Raw genomic sequence first — 14,322 nt, 5'->3', positions numbered from 1 at the left:
ATGACTGTTCTGAGGGATACTTTCTCTGCCTGCATCATGCTGCTTCCCAGCACTGCCACTGTCCCACGGGGAAAGTTACAGACTCTGCCTACCCAATTTCTATATGTGGCAGCCTCGCTCACAAGAATGATGTGGGTGACACTGATGCCCTTAGATGGATTCTTTTGTGGCTGGTTCACTGAAGGCTTGCCTAAACTAAGATAGGATATCTCCATTAATTTATTTATCTATCTCCTAGAACTGGAAGGGACCTTGAAAGGTCATGGAGTCCAGTCCCCTGCCTTCACTAGCAGGACCAAGTACTGATTTTGCCCCAGATCCCTAAGTGACCCCCTCAAGGATTGAACTCACAACCCTGCGTTTAGCAGGCCAATGCTCAAACCACTGAGCTATCCCTCCCCCCCCCCTTACACATTTATTTTAAAATGTGTAAGCTAACATGGTTTAAAACTGTAGCATGACACACGAGGTAAGTTATATTTTATCACACCTACCAGCTGACATGTTAAAATAGGCTTGGTCCTAGGCTGTATGGTTTTAGCATCTAATTTAAATGTGGCTTATCGGGTTAGGCACCTCGAGATAGCTCACTCTTTTTTTTAAAACAACAACAACAACAGTTTTTCATAATCTAGACATATCCTAAGTCTGTATGTGTTTGAATATTATAGCCGGTGCTGGTAATGCTCACCATAGTATTAGAAAACCATGTTCCATTTTAAGCCTCTATTTCCATATGCTCAGAACTTTCGAAGCCACCTTTGGGCTGAAATCTTCTAGGCATGCTCTCGGCCCAGGGAAGAACTGGAAAGTTTGTCTAATTGTCAATTGTTTCCAGTGGGACTGACACCATAGGCTGCTAACTAAAGCCATTATATTCCTCACCCTTCAAACCTGTCAATGGGTCACACACAATCAAAATGTATGATGAGTGAACAAAGTATGGAATGGGTTTGTTGCATGTCAGGCCATAAGTGACAGATTTTAATGGGAAAATAAATAACTTGGGCCAAATTCAGGCCCAGTGTTTTTAACATGGACATGTTTGCACTTTAATGATGCAAAGGCATTCCTGTTGTGGACCTGCATTATATCTGTCCCAAGACTGCATACCCAGTCCCCATGCAACTGCATGTGGCGATTACTCCTGCAAAGCAGAATTAATCCGCAGCAGGGTGAATGTAAGAGATCATGGGGATACGTGCTTAAACACACTCATCTTCTGAACCAAGAACCTGTCCTGGAATGCTCTTGCTGCAGCCCTGTCCATAGGAGAGTTTAGACTGTGAATTTGGCAGTTTTGGGGGAAGAATTGCTTCACAGCCTTCTCTTTTTGGTTGCAGGTATTCCGCTACTGCCTAAACACATCCCGAAGCCTAAATAGCTTCCTGTATATACAAGTCTTATTAACTTTTCTCCATGTAGTATTACATTGAGACAGGCTCATTTGACGTAGACAGTGTGACTTTTCTGAAATAGAACTGTTCTCTACGATAGTGATGGAGAAGTGGTAATTTCATAGCTCTGATTGCCTGTGGTAGGCACAGCCCGTTCGCTGCACCATTACTTATGTTTTAGTTCTCCTCAGAGACATGCACTGCATACTAATTCAGGATGCTGAGTTTTAGCAGTCTTTTTTTTTTTTTGTCCTTTTAAATAAAATTAAAATAGTTTTGGTTTAAAATAGCTCACAGAACGGATTAAAGCCATAGAGCAATTGATTCTAGCCTGCATAGTAGTACTTAGATCATCCAAGACCATTCAGAAGGTAAATTAACCCACAGGGAACAATCCCAAATACCTGAGTCAGTGAAGAATTTGCACATAAAAACAGCTTGATTTTAAACCAGTGAAAACTACATTTCAAGTAAACACAAATTAGCAGTTAGGAAGGGGACCTTCAGGGTTTATTCTTCATTTTCTGTTGCTGGCTCATTTAAAGCAAGATTACTGCTAAAGTTCCTATCTGTCAAGATACTTTGTTTTCCACAATTTGCGCTATTTGGAGATTATTTCCCTCAGTTGATGATATGTTTCTGCAAAGATTGATTGGAAATACGTCTTTGGCAAAAATTAATTTTTACATAAATACATGGTACAGGGTGTCTCAGCAACACAAACTGAGACAATGAATTAGAGATTCTAGAAAAGGCAGCTGAAAACATATTTCCCAATAATTAAACAGTGTTTGGGGGAGGGGATCTGCTAACAACATCTGTTTCTTGTTTGATCTCATTTTCCCATTTTAACATATAAAATTGTTTTCCTGACAGAAAATATATATTTAAATGCCAACAAGAATATATCAAATATTTAGCATTCCTGTAGTTGTTTTGAACTTAAAAATGCTTTACAAACATTAACTCATCCTTGCAGCACCTCTCAGATAAGGAAATATTACCCCATTTTACAGAGGGAAAATCTAAGGTACAGAGTGATAAAGTGATTTGCCCAAGGTCCCCAATGAAGTTAGAGTCAGACCTGTGATTAGAACTCAGCTGTTTCTGACTCTGTTCTGTGCCTAAACCACTTGGCCACACCTTGTTAGCGGTTCCACATTCTTTTTGAAATAAGCCCATGGATCTTTAATCCAGCCAGGCATTTTTTTTTTGGATTTTTTTACACTCATTTTAGATTGTGTACTTTTCTAAAAGGACTTCAATCCGTTCTTGTTAAAGGAAAGATCATCTATGTCATGTCTTTTTTCTGAACAGTTCAAAGACAAATGGGATCTGCAGAATGGTGACGTTTCACTATGTCATGGTGCACTGAATTGCCCTTTGCACTTATAGGAGTATTAGATGGTCTCCTTGCAAGTTCCCTTTTGGTTTTTAAACACTTGAAACTTGCAAAAGTCAGAGAAATCAAGTGACAGGTAGCTCTTGTGACACTAACAGGCACAGTAACTTCTGGGATGGCATCTCTTTTGTCTTGTTCAGAGTACAATAGCTTCACTATTAATTCCTTCAGTTGTCTTTTTTCCCCTTGTTATGATGCTTGTGACTTTATTTATAAATATTTAGCCCTGATTCTCATTATATTATCTCACTACAAATATTAAATGTCATTATCAGACACAATGGGCCAGATTAATCCCTGGTACTTCCACTGAAGCTAATGGATGTTCAAAATGCTATTATTTGGGATGCTGTGGTTCAAATTGTGTAAGAAAATCCATTAAAATCCTATTTTGTGAGATGAAACTGTTCTCTTTACGAATTTTGCTTTAATTTGGAACTTGGCATAGAAAGAGCTTAAGCCTGAAAGCATATGCTTCTTTGGAGTAATTTTGTGTTTGTTTTTACCAATATAAAAGAAATTAAACCACTCTGGTTGTTGTTAATGAGACCACACAGATACAAGCCATTATGGCTTTAGATATCTTTTGCTTCAGAAATGGTCTTTTGTGTGAATGCAAGGAGAAAAGCCTCTTTCAGAAGACAGGGCATTATCATAGAATATTTTGGAAAACATAAGTGTGATCTTTGTACTGTAAACAGAAAGTGCTTAATTCATGTTGTGTTGTCCAGGGCCCTGTGGCAATAGTTTGTTGCATTTTAGACACATTAACATAGACTTTAGGTTTGGAGAAGTAATTACAGTGGTTAAATGGAAATGAAAGTATTAGAGTTTCAATGGAGGAATAGTTTAGAAAGTTATATTAGTTATATTTATAGACATTTGAGGCATAGGAAAGTTCAAGATCAAGTTGGATATCTGGTATCCTAACAGCACAGGAGGGGTGGAGGGTTATGAGTTTAGGTTGAGAATTTTCTGCCTATCAATTAGTAGGATAGCAGTTTGGATACCTCGGGCTGATTAAGACTGGTATAGTCAGATGCCTCCCTCCCCATTGATTTAAGTGGAGTAACATGCACTTATATCAGATCTGAATTTGTCCCATTCACTTGAAAGATATTGAGCAAAGTTTAAAAAAAGGGCTTTTCCTTTGGCAGTATCATAGTGGAAGTAATACCTAAAGTTGAAGTCAAAAAGAAAAAAAGGAGGAGACCATGAAATAAACCCCAACAACGTAGCACCAACAGTGTAATCCACACAGTAAAAAGGTGAATTTATGGATTATCTTTGAAGCTTCATAAACTCTGTTAGAAATCAGATGTGACCTTAGGGGTTAACATTTATACCAAGATGATTTTTCTAAAACAAATATGCTACTGTCATTTATTATACTCTGTAGTTGATTATCACAAGCATGTTTATAAACTTTAAACTGATACAGTTTGACTCACTGTATATTAGAAGAAAATGGAGACAATGCGCAAAACTGACTTTGTATTTGTTCTTAATCGCCTTTATTATAAGTCTGTGGGATTGTGTGTTTGAACAAATACAGTTATATGTAGCATTTTAATACTCGTGATAACTGCAAATGCCTTTTAGTAATGTCAAACAAAACTTTTCAAAGCAGTAAGTAGGACAGCTTCACTCGGTTCTATAATCTCTGATTTATGTGAGAATGCTGGAAAATATGATCAGCTTTATTTTTGTTATTTTCATTGCACATATCATCTTATATTGTTATGTATGCAGCTACTTCTTTCTTTATTATTCATCTCTTTTTTATTTGTTCCTTCAAGCTACTTTGACAAGCTATTCTGAAAACATGGAGCGCACGAAATATGGAGGGGAGAGCAGCAAAGAACTAGGATCTGGAGGAAACCTGAAACCTTGGCAGTCTCAGAAATCCAGCATGGACTCCTGTTTATATCGCGTAGATGAAAATATGACCGCCTCCACCTACAGTTTAAACAAGATCCCAGAAAGGAACCTAGAGACCGTTTTATCCCAGTCTGTGCAGTCTATTCCACTTTACCTTATGCCACGGCCAAATTCAGTAGCAGGTAAGAAATAATTTATTTACTGTTAGATCAGATCAAAACAAGCCATCAACACAATCTTCTCATTTACTGTTTTCATACAGTGTCTTTATGCAAAGAGAAGTCTCATCTCCTCAGGAAACTGCCATTGGGTGTGATAACATTCCATTTCTGTCTGAAATATCATTTATAAAGTGAAAACCACTGAAGGAGGAGTACATTTTCCACCCAGTTAATTCAGCAATCTAGGCTCCCAAAATCCGGTCTTTTTAAAAGTTCGTGGCCATCAGATCAGTTGAGAGTGATCTCAAAATCTGCTTTAAAAAAAGTTTAGTTATTATTTTTGATTAAATGCCATCCCAATACTAACCCCAGCCTCAGTTCTAAAATAATGCATAATTTCCAGGCATAACATTTTCAACTCCAAATTAATCAGCAGTAATAATATCAAGAGCCTTTTCTGCAGTTCATAATTAAAACTTAGGAGGATGGGGAAAGATATGTGCTGGCACTTAAAAAGCAAAGCATCACAATATAAGAATACATTTTAGAAAACGTTAGTCTCTCTTCCATATTGGCTGCAGTGGGAGGGAGCATACAGCAAGATTTCTTTCACAGATTTCAGTTAAACAAGATATTAGAAATTAGAATTATGACGAAGATTGCATGTATTAACAGTTTTTTATAGACTTCAGAGCTATAGGGACAACCATTGTCATCTAGTCTGACCTCTCTGTTCAACATAGTCCATAGTGATTTTTCCCTACCACATAAGTGAATTCCATCAAATCCAATAACTTCTGGTTGAACAGAACATAACTTTTGAGAAAACATTCAACTGAAGCTCGACATCTCCAAGTGACGGTGAATTTACCACATTACTTATCAAGCTGCCTTAGTGGTTAATTCCCTCAGTAAAAACAACAAAAAGTTGCATTTTATTTTTCAAATTTCAGCTTTCATAACTTTATGCATTTAATAAACATGGGAATTATAGTCCTATTTTGGGAAACAAGCATCTTTCCATCTACAAATAGCTATACTTGGCATCCTAGCTTTCCTGGTGGGATTTTTCCCTGAATATGTTTTAAATATATATCTAATATAGACATAAAATAATCGCTGGGCGAAATGCTATGAACTGTGTTGTGCAGGAGAGGTCAGATTAGATGAAGATGGTGGTCCCTTTAGCCTTAAAATCTATGAAACACTGTTAAACAATACATAGATATTTATTTTGCCTGTTAACGTTTCCTGTAAGTGCTGCTGAAGCATGTCTGAAACTTAATTTTGAAAATTAGAGGCCAAAATCATCTCTATTTCCTTGATGGTCTGGTGTTTGAAAGATTCCTAAATGATGTTTCAATATCTTGTTATAGCATTTAACAACCTCTCAGCTCCTTCCTTAGAATTCTCTTCACTGGCAAACATGAAAGAAAGAAAGGATAAGATTTAAAATATATTAACCTAATTTAAAAGCTTTTTATAAGTATTCCTCCTCGCTTGCTGTCCTCCTCTGCCCTTTCTTCTGGATTTTGTACCATATCCTAGTGTAAGGATGATGGGCGAATAGCTGCCATCATCCATAATGTTGGAGTTGGAAGCCCATCTGCAATTCAATAAATACAGGTTAAATTTTGTGTTGAACTGGCAAACATATATATTTTGTCAATCCTAGTCCCTGCAGGATTCTTTAACTAGCTTGCAAAATATCAATGATGGACTCATGCAGAGCAAAGAACCTGGGATACTGTGCATCAAAACAGTGTGTCTTGCCAATGTAGGCTGTACTGTACAACTGAATAATATTTATGGCCTAACACTCCTTCATAGTAGAGTTCATTGGATGCTAACGACTAAAAGCAGCTGTAGAGATAAGAACTTATAGCTGCTAACACCTGGAGGCACTGACTATTGTGGTACCACCTCACACCATTTACTTACAACTAAAAGAACCTGCTACCCAGTTGGGAATAAGAGTTGGGAATCAGAGTAAGTCAGGGTGGCAAGAATATGACTAGAGACTCTGGTTGAACAACTACGTTTGTTATGGAGAAGTTTAATCTCTCACATGTGAAACCTCACCTTTGTTCTTCTCCCATTGCTTCCTTGAGTTCCTCCTTCATGCTGTCATTGTTTCTACATGCAGTGCCTAGCAAAATGGGGCCTTGATCCATGATTGGTTCCACAATACTACAACTAATAGTTGCGCAGAATGCTGACGATCCAGTACTTGGTGTAATTATTATAAATAATTTATTGTAAAATTATAGTAAAGTTTTCAGGCAACAAATCTGACCAAATATTTTTTCCAGGTTGACTGACCTGCTTATTTGTGTGTATTTGGGTGGTACTAGAGGTTAGACAGGCTGGGTCTAATATACTATTTCAGTGCTAATCTTCCTAAATAACTAAAGCAGACAATTTTGTCTTCTTGAAACAAGCTTTGGATTTACTTTATAAGCAAGCACTTTACTATAGTTCTGGGAACTAATGTGTGGCAGTGTCCCAGAAGGTGTTACAGTATCTTTTCAAAAAGTTCCTTTGCAGTCTACAAAAATCTGCATGAAAGCATTCTCTAATTTCACTCATCTACAAGCAGCATTTATTACTATTTAATGAATACCTTCATGCTATCAGAAAAGCACAAAATGAAGAGGAATAACTCAGTAAAGCAAAGTAATTCTCTTAATAAAACATCATCCTAGTCTTTCAGTACTTTGTATGCTGCATCTTTGTATTTGGTCAGAAATGCTACTTTTTCACAAATATTATTGAAGGAAACTTCAATAAAAAATAGTCTCCTGGACCACTGAAGGGTCATGTGTATGATAATTTACTGCACGAAATGTTATATTCAGTGGAGCTGTACATTCAGTGTTTTAGCGGATCACTCAAATTAATGGGTTACTGTACATGTGATATAAATTTTTTTCAAAGGTCCAGTTGTGGGAATACGTAGAAGGCTTCTTTCACATGAGCTCACTAGGCGCACATATGGTGACCAATTATTGGTCACTCACTGCATGGAGTATAAAAATTGATAAGCAATTTTATGGTACTAAGGCAGAACCAGCTGTGAAGGGCACTGCTGCTTTGCTATGCAGTAACCATTAAGAAATAATTAACAGGCAGCACAAGAGAGATTGAGCAGCGAAAGAACAAGAAGAAATGTTTGTCATCTCACTGGGCCAAGGAGCCTAAAGTTGTTGGGGTTCGATTTAATTTATGGAGAAAAATTGTTACTTCATCTGCTGTTGGTTAAAGTACTACTAATAAAAATAACCTCCCCAATCCAAATGGAAATAGCTTTACAATTAAGCGACAATGTTTACTTAAGAAGGGAAAATGATAAGCAAATAAAAAATAAGGAAAGATAAACAAGAAATAACTGAAACCAGAATGCATTGGAGAGCATCTGGGGGAATGTCTACACTGCAAAAGAACACGCATGGCAGCAAGCATCAGAGCATGGGTCTAGAGCCTTGGGTGTATGGAGCTCATGCTACAGTGCTAAAAATAGCAGTGTAGACATTCCTGCTCCAGCTGGAGCTTGGGCTCTGAAACCTGGCAAAGGAGGTGAGTCTCAGAGCCCAGGGTTCAGCCTGAGTGGAGTATCAGCACTGTTTTTAACACCGTAGCATGAATCTGTGTCTGTAGACCTGGGTTCTGAGACTTGTTGCTGTGGGTTGTGTTTTTTTGTTGTTGTTGTTGTTGTTGTTTTTTGCAATATTGAGATAACCTGGAATGTCCTATGGGGCAATTTTGATAAATTTTATTATTGTTGATCTGTGATCCTTCAGTGCCATTCCAGTGACTGATATGTGCCGCTGTCTTCCCTTCCTTAGGATTAGGGTGACCAGGCAGCAAGTGTGAAAAATCGGGACGGGGTGGGGGGTAATAGGAGCCTATATAAGAAAAAGACCCAAAAATCGGGACTGTCCCTATAAAATCGGGACATCTGGTCATTCTACTTAGGATAGTTTTTCTGAGTTTGAAAAAAGAAAGAAAAAGGTGAATGTAGTATTTGTATATTAACACTTCGCTTTAAAAAAGGTAGAATATCCAAATTTTGCCACCAGATGAGCTGAATTTTTCTTCTTAAAAAAAGCATTGAACATTTACAATGACAGTTAGATGATGCTTCAGATCTAACGTCCTTTGAGGTGAATTAGAGCAATTCATCATGCTAGCTAGTCAAACCATTCCAGCTCTGAATTTCATCAGGTCTGCAAAAAATCCAGTTTAGTGCCTGAAATTAGTGCACAAGACCATTCTCAAGCTGCCTTTATAAATGCAGAAAGAAACCCAGCCTGATCGTGAAACACTAATGTCTCAGTATTGTCTTTCTCTTTTTGATATGGGAGAAGATATTTCTGATCCCCAAACTTCTTCAGGGAAGCTTTTTGAGATGTCCTTATTAAGTTATGAGCCTTTGTCTCCTCGTCCAATTTCTTTCTTGCAAGTTGGTGGAGCTAAACATCCTTTCACCCTTTTTGATTCATGATGACAGGCTCCTCTTCCCTCTGCAGAACTCCCAGTCTCTTTATAGTTTTCTGAAGCCTTTTGGATATTTTTCAATTTTCCCAATCCTGCTGTTGCACTTAAAAAATCTCTAAAAGGCCCTTACAGTGTTTTTCTAGCAGGTTTCCTCTGATGCGGTGGCTGATTTTGGGGTACTTCTGTTGCTTCAAAAATGTCAGTAGGTCTCTAGATGTATTTCTTTTATCTTCTGAGAGAATGTTTAAATGTGTGATAAATGTTGAGAAATCCAGTATTTCATCAACTAAGCTACTTTATAAATAGAGAGCTAAGTTTAGAAAAGGTCTCAGTATAGGTCTTTCCCCAGAAACCAAAATAAAACTCAAACCCAATCATATTTTGGCAGATAAAGAACAGTGGGCCTCCTTGGATAAGCTCTTCAGTTTCTCTTATTCCCTAAGCAGGACTTGGAATGAAACTGACCCAGTAGCTCCTCTTTGGATAAACAGATGCACTACAGATGTCTATTATAAGAATGGATTTTAGTGTCCATGGAACATTTGTTTGCCTCTCTCCTTATAGTTGTTTTCATTAATAAGTACTAGGGCTGTCAAGCGATTAAAAAAATTATTCACACTGTTAAACAATAATAGAATACCATTTATTTAAATATTTTTGGATGTTTTTACATTTTCAAATATATTGATTTCAATTACAACACAGAATACAAAGTGTACAGCGCTCACTTTATATTTATTTTTTTATTACAAATATTTACACTGTAAAAAAACAAAAGAAATAGTATTTTCAATTCACCTAATATAAGTACTGTAGTGCAATCTCTTTATCATGAAAGTTGAACTTACAAATGTGGAATTACATACAAAAAAATAACTGCATTCAAAAATAAAACAATGTAAAACTTTAGAGCCTACAAGTGCACTCAGTCCTACTTCAGCCAATCGCTCAGACAAACAAGTTTGGTTACATTTGCAGGAGGTAATGCTGCCCGCTTCTTGTTTACAATGTCACCTGAAAGTGAGAACAGGCGTTCTCATGGCACTGTTGTAACCGGCGTCGCAAGATATTTATGTGCCAGATGTGCTAAAGGTTCATATGTCCTTTCATGCTTCAACCACCATTCCAGAGGACATGCGTCCATGCTGATGATGGGTTCTGCTCGATAATGATCCAAAGCAGTGCGGACCGATGCATGCTCATTTTCATCATCTGAGTCAGATGCCACCAGCAGAAGGTTGATTTTCTTTTTTGGTGGTTCTGTAGTTTCCACATCTGAGTGTTGCTCTTTTAAGAATTCTGGAAGCATGCTCCACACCTCGTCTCTCTCAGATTTTGGACGGCACTTCAGATTCTTAAACCTTGGGTCGAGTGCTGTAGCTATTTTTAGAAATCTCATATTGGTACCTTCCTTGCATTTTGTCAAATCTGCAGTGACAGTGTTAGTAAATCAAATAGCATGTGCTGGGTCATCGTCCGAGACTGCTATAACATGAAATATATGGGAGAATGCGGGTAAAACAGAGCAGGGGACATACAATTCTCCCCCAAGGAGTTCAGTCACAAATTTAATTAACGCACTATTTTTTTAATGAACATCATCAACATGGAAGCATGTCCTCCGGAATGGTGGCCAAAGCATGAAGAGGCATACGAATACTTAGCATATCTGGCATGTAAATACCTTGCAGCGCCGGCTACAAAAGTGCCATGCCATGTTAAAAGTTGTTTTTTTTTCTGTTTATCTAGTGCTGTGTGGTATGTTTGCATTGTGTAAACTGAATTAATTTAAACAAGAAAACAGAGTTCTCCCACTTTTAATCAAGAAGTATCCCTCCCATGTAGATAATCATAGACATAACCCACTCAATCAAGGTAAGGAGTATTTGCAGGTATACATCGACTCTCGGGGATCTGGCCTTTACCGCATGAGGAAATATCACTTCACTTTTCTAAAATTAATAGTAGTCTCTCTCACTGTGCAATCTTCACAGAAAGGCATTCAGCAATCTCTACTTCTAATCAGAATCCACAACCTGGAATCTTTAGGGCTTACCTAGATGGTGCGCCAACATGCAGTACAGGGAAGTGATTTCTACAGCCCACTAACATATTGTACAATAACTGGTCCATGTAGACCCTGCTGGTGCACACTCAAAATTCCCTACAGCATTTTTTGCTGACATAGTATTTTTTCAAACAGCATGATGTTAAAACACACTAGGGAACTTTTAGTGTGCACCAACAGGGTCTACGTAGACAGAGCGCATTAGAAATCACACCTCCATCGTGCACATTGCCGGATTGCAGAGAAAAGCCCTTTTATTTAAATAAACAAGTAAGGGAGAAAAAAGAAGAAAGTGGAATGGGACAGTCCGTGTATAGAACCAGGACTCTTTGTGGTCAGTGAAATACTATCCACATTACAGGAAAAGAAAACAAAATGGCAGCCAGCCTGTTATCAGTTACATGCTGTGTATAACAACAACCAGCTGTTGGGAAATGAGCGAATGCAGTGTGTGAATTCTCAATATGCTAATCAGAAAGGACACTCTTTTTATGTATTTATTTAGATTTATATCAAAAGGGAAAAAAATTATATCCTGCCCTTTTGTTGATTTTGATATAATTTTAAAAATACAGGGATATGAGCAAACAGCCTCCCCGCAGCCAGAAAATAACCAACCAGAGCTGTGAATTCAGCATCCTGCGAAAAACATGCCACATCCACAAAGAGCATCTGTTTTCATGCTCCTTGCTGTGTGCGGCTCTTTATTTCCAAAGGATCCCGCCTCTGTTAAACAACATAAGGCCTTGTCTGCACATAAATTGTACTGCTGTAACTAGGGTTGCCAGGCGTCCGGTTTTAGACTGGAACGCCTGGTCAAAAAGGGACCTTGGTGGCTTCGATCAGCACCGCTGACCGGGCTGTTAAAAGTCTGGTCGGCGGCGCAGCAGGGCTAAGGCAGGCCCCCTGCGGCTCCCAGAAGCAGCCAGCATATCCCTGTGGCCACTACATGTAGGGGCGATCAGGGAAGCTCCACGCACTGCCCCCATCCCAGGTGCTGGCTCCGCAGCTCCCATTGGCTGGGAACCGCAGCCAATGGGAGCTGTGGGGGTGGCGCCTGTGTGCACGGACAGCGCGCGTTGGGCAGAACTGCCTGGCCGCCCCTGTGCCTAGGAGCCGGACGTGCCAATCGTTTCCGGGAGCCAGGAGAGGCAGGGAGCCTTCCTTAGCCCCACTGGCCTGTGGACTGGGAGCTGGCGCCCGCACCACAACCCCCAGCCCTTGGTTGGAATCCCCTCCTGGAGGCCACACCCCATCCTGCACCCCAACCCCCTGCCCTGAGCCCTGTCCCACCCCCAAACTCCCTCCCATAGCCCGCACCCCCTCCTGCATGCCAAACACCTGCCTCAGCCGTGAGCCTGCTCCCGCACCCCAAACCCCTCATCCCCACCCCAGAGCCCACACCCCTAGCCAGAGCCTGCACCCCCTCCCGTACCCCAGCCCCCAGCCCCATTCCTGAGCCCGCTCCCACTGTCCGAACCCCTTGGCTCCAGCCCGGAGCTCCCTCCTGCACCCCAAACCACTCACCCCGAACCCCACCCAGAGCCCACACTCCCAGCCGGAGCCCTTACACTCTTCTGCATCTCAAGCCCCGGCCCGGAGCCCCCTCCTGCACCCTGGCCCCACCCCAAAGCCCACACCCCGAGCCAGAGCTTGCACCCCCTCCTGTACCCCAGCCCCCTGCCCCATTCCTGAGCCCTCTCCCACTGTCCGAACCCCTTGGCTCCAACCTCTCGCCCCCCCCTCCCCCCGCACCCGAAACCACTCATCCCCAGCCCCACCCAGAGCCTACACCCCCAGCCGGAACCCCCACCCCCTTCTGCATCTCAAGCCCCAGCCCGGAGCCCCCTCCCGCACCCTGGCCCCACCCTGGAGCCCGCACCCCCAGCCAGAGCCCTCACCCCCTCCTGCACCCCAACCCCCTGCTCCAGCCCACTGAAAGTGAGTGAGGATGGGGGGAGGCCTCGGAGAAAGGGCATGGCAGGGCCTCAGGGAAGGGACAGGGCAGGGGATGGGGCAAGGGTGTTTGGTTTTGTGTGATTAAAAAGTTAGCAATACTAGCTGTAGCTATGTCTGTCCAGGTAGAACAATACAACCCCCCTAGTGTGGATGCAATTATACTGCTATAAATATGTTTATACCGGTAGAGCTTGTTTCCATATGGGAAGAGGAATAAGCTATACCGGTATAACTGTGTCCTCACTAGAGGTTGTACCAGTATAACTATATCGGTAATGCCATAGGGTGTACAGACCCCATCCTACCATGGCCACCAAGGCACAAACAGGTGGGCCAGCTACATCCTTAGCTGGGGCGAATTGCTGGGCCAGCAACAGCTGGGGGATAAGAAATTGCGGCTCAGAGGAGAGGGGGGACTGCCAGACAGACTGAGGGATTGCCCAGAGGATACTCCTGCAGCAGCAGGCTGGCAGGAAGCTGCCCAGGAGATCAGGCTTCCAGTGAGGGAGAATCAGAGAACATGAATCTGGAAAAGGCCTACAAGAGAGGTGAGGTAGGGAGCAGCAAGGGACTGTGAGGAGCTGCTTAACACAGGGTCTCTGGGCTGGAATCCAGGAGAGTGGGTGGGCTTAGGTTCCCCTGCCATCCCCAGCAAAAGGAATAGTAAAACCCCTTGGCACTGTGGGGGCCTGGGCTTATTGATCCTTCTCTAGGGTCACTGGACTCCTGCTCTGTCAAACTTTTTATTGGCCTGAAAGGGGAGATAAATGACCCAGCTGGAATCATAAGAGGAAGCCATCTGGTACAGGCCAAATGATTGTTAGCAGAATGAGAGAAATTGAGGCAGACTCATCGTGACATCATGCATAGCCAGGAAAGGGCGCTGGCTGACAGAGGCACCCTCTGGATGGGTAAAAAAAAAAAAAATCACACCCCAAGTTATACTGGTGCAAAATC

General features: G+C 41.1%; 1 protein-coding gene across 1 annotated transcript in view; it reads left to right on the top strand.

The window, feature by feature from the left end:
- The window catches only part of TANC2 (tetratricopeptide repeat, ankyrin repeat and coiled-coil containing 2), a 585,366-nt gene that overhangs the window by 442,486 nt on the left and 128,558 nt on the right, over nucleotides 1–14,322 (top strand). The window contains exon 9 of the mRNA XM_024201203.2: nucleotides 4,599–4,862. Within this exon, the coding sequence (XP_024056971.2) occupies nucleotides 4,599–4,862 (264 nt within the window). The remainder of the gene's footprint in view (nucleotides 1–4,598; nucleotides 4,863–14,322) is intronic.

The sequence above is a fragment of the Terrapene carolina genome, unplaced genomic scaffold (genome assembly GCF_002925995.2).
Source record: "Terrapene carolina triunguis isolate 2854851 unplaced genomic scaffold, T_m_triunguis-2.0 Scaffold193, whole genome shotgun sequence".
Lineage (NCBI taxonomy): Eukaryota > Metazoa > Chordata > Testudines > Emydidae > Terrapene > Terrapene triunguis.
This window is presented reverse-complemented; position numbering and strand designations above follow the sequence as displayed.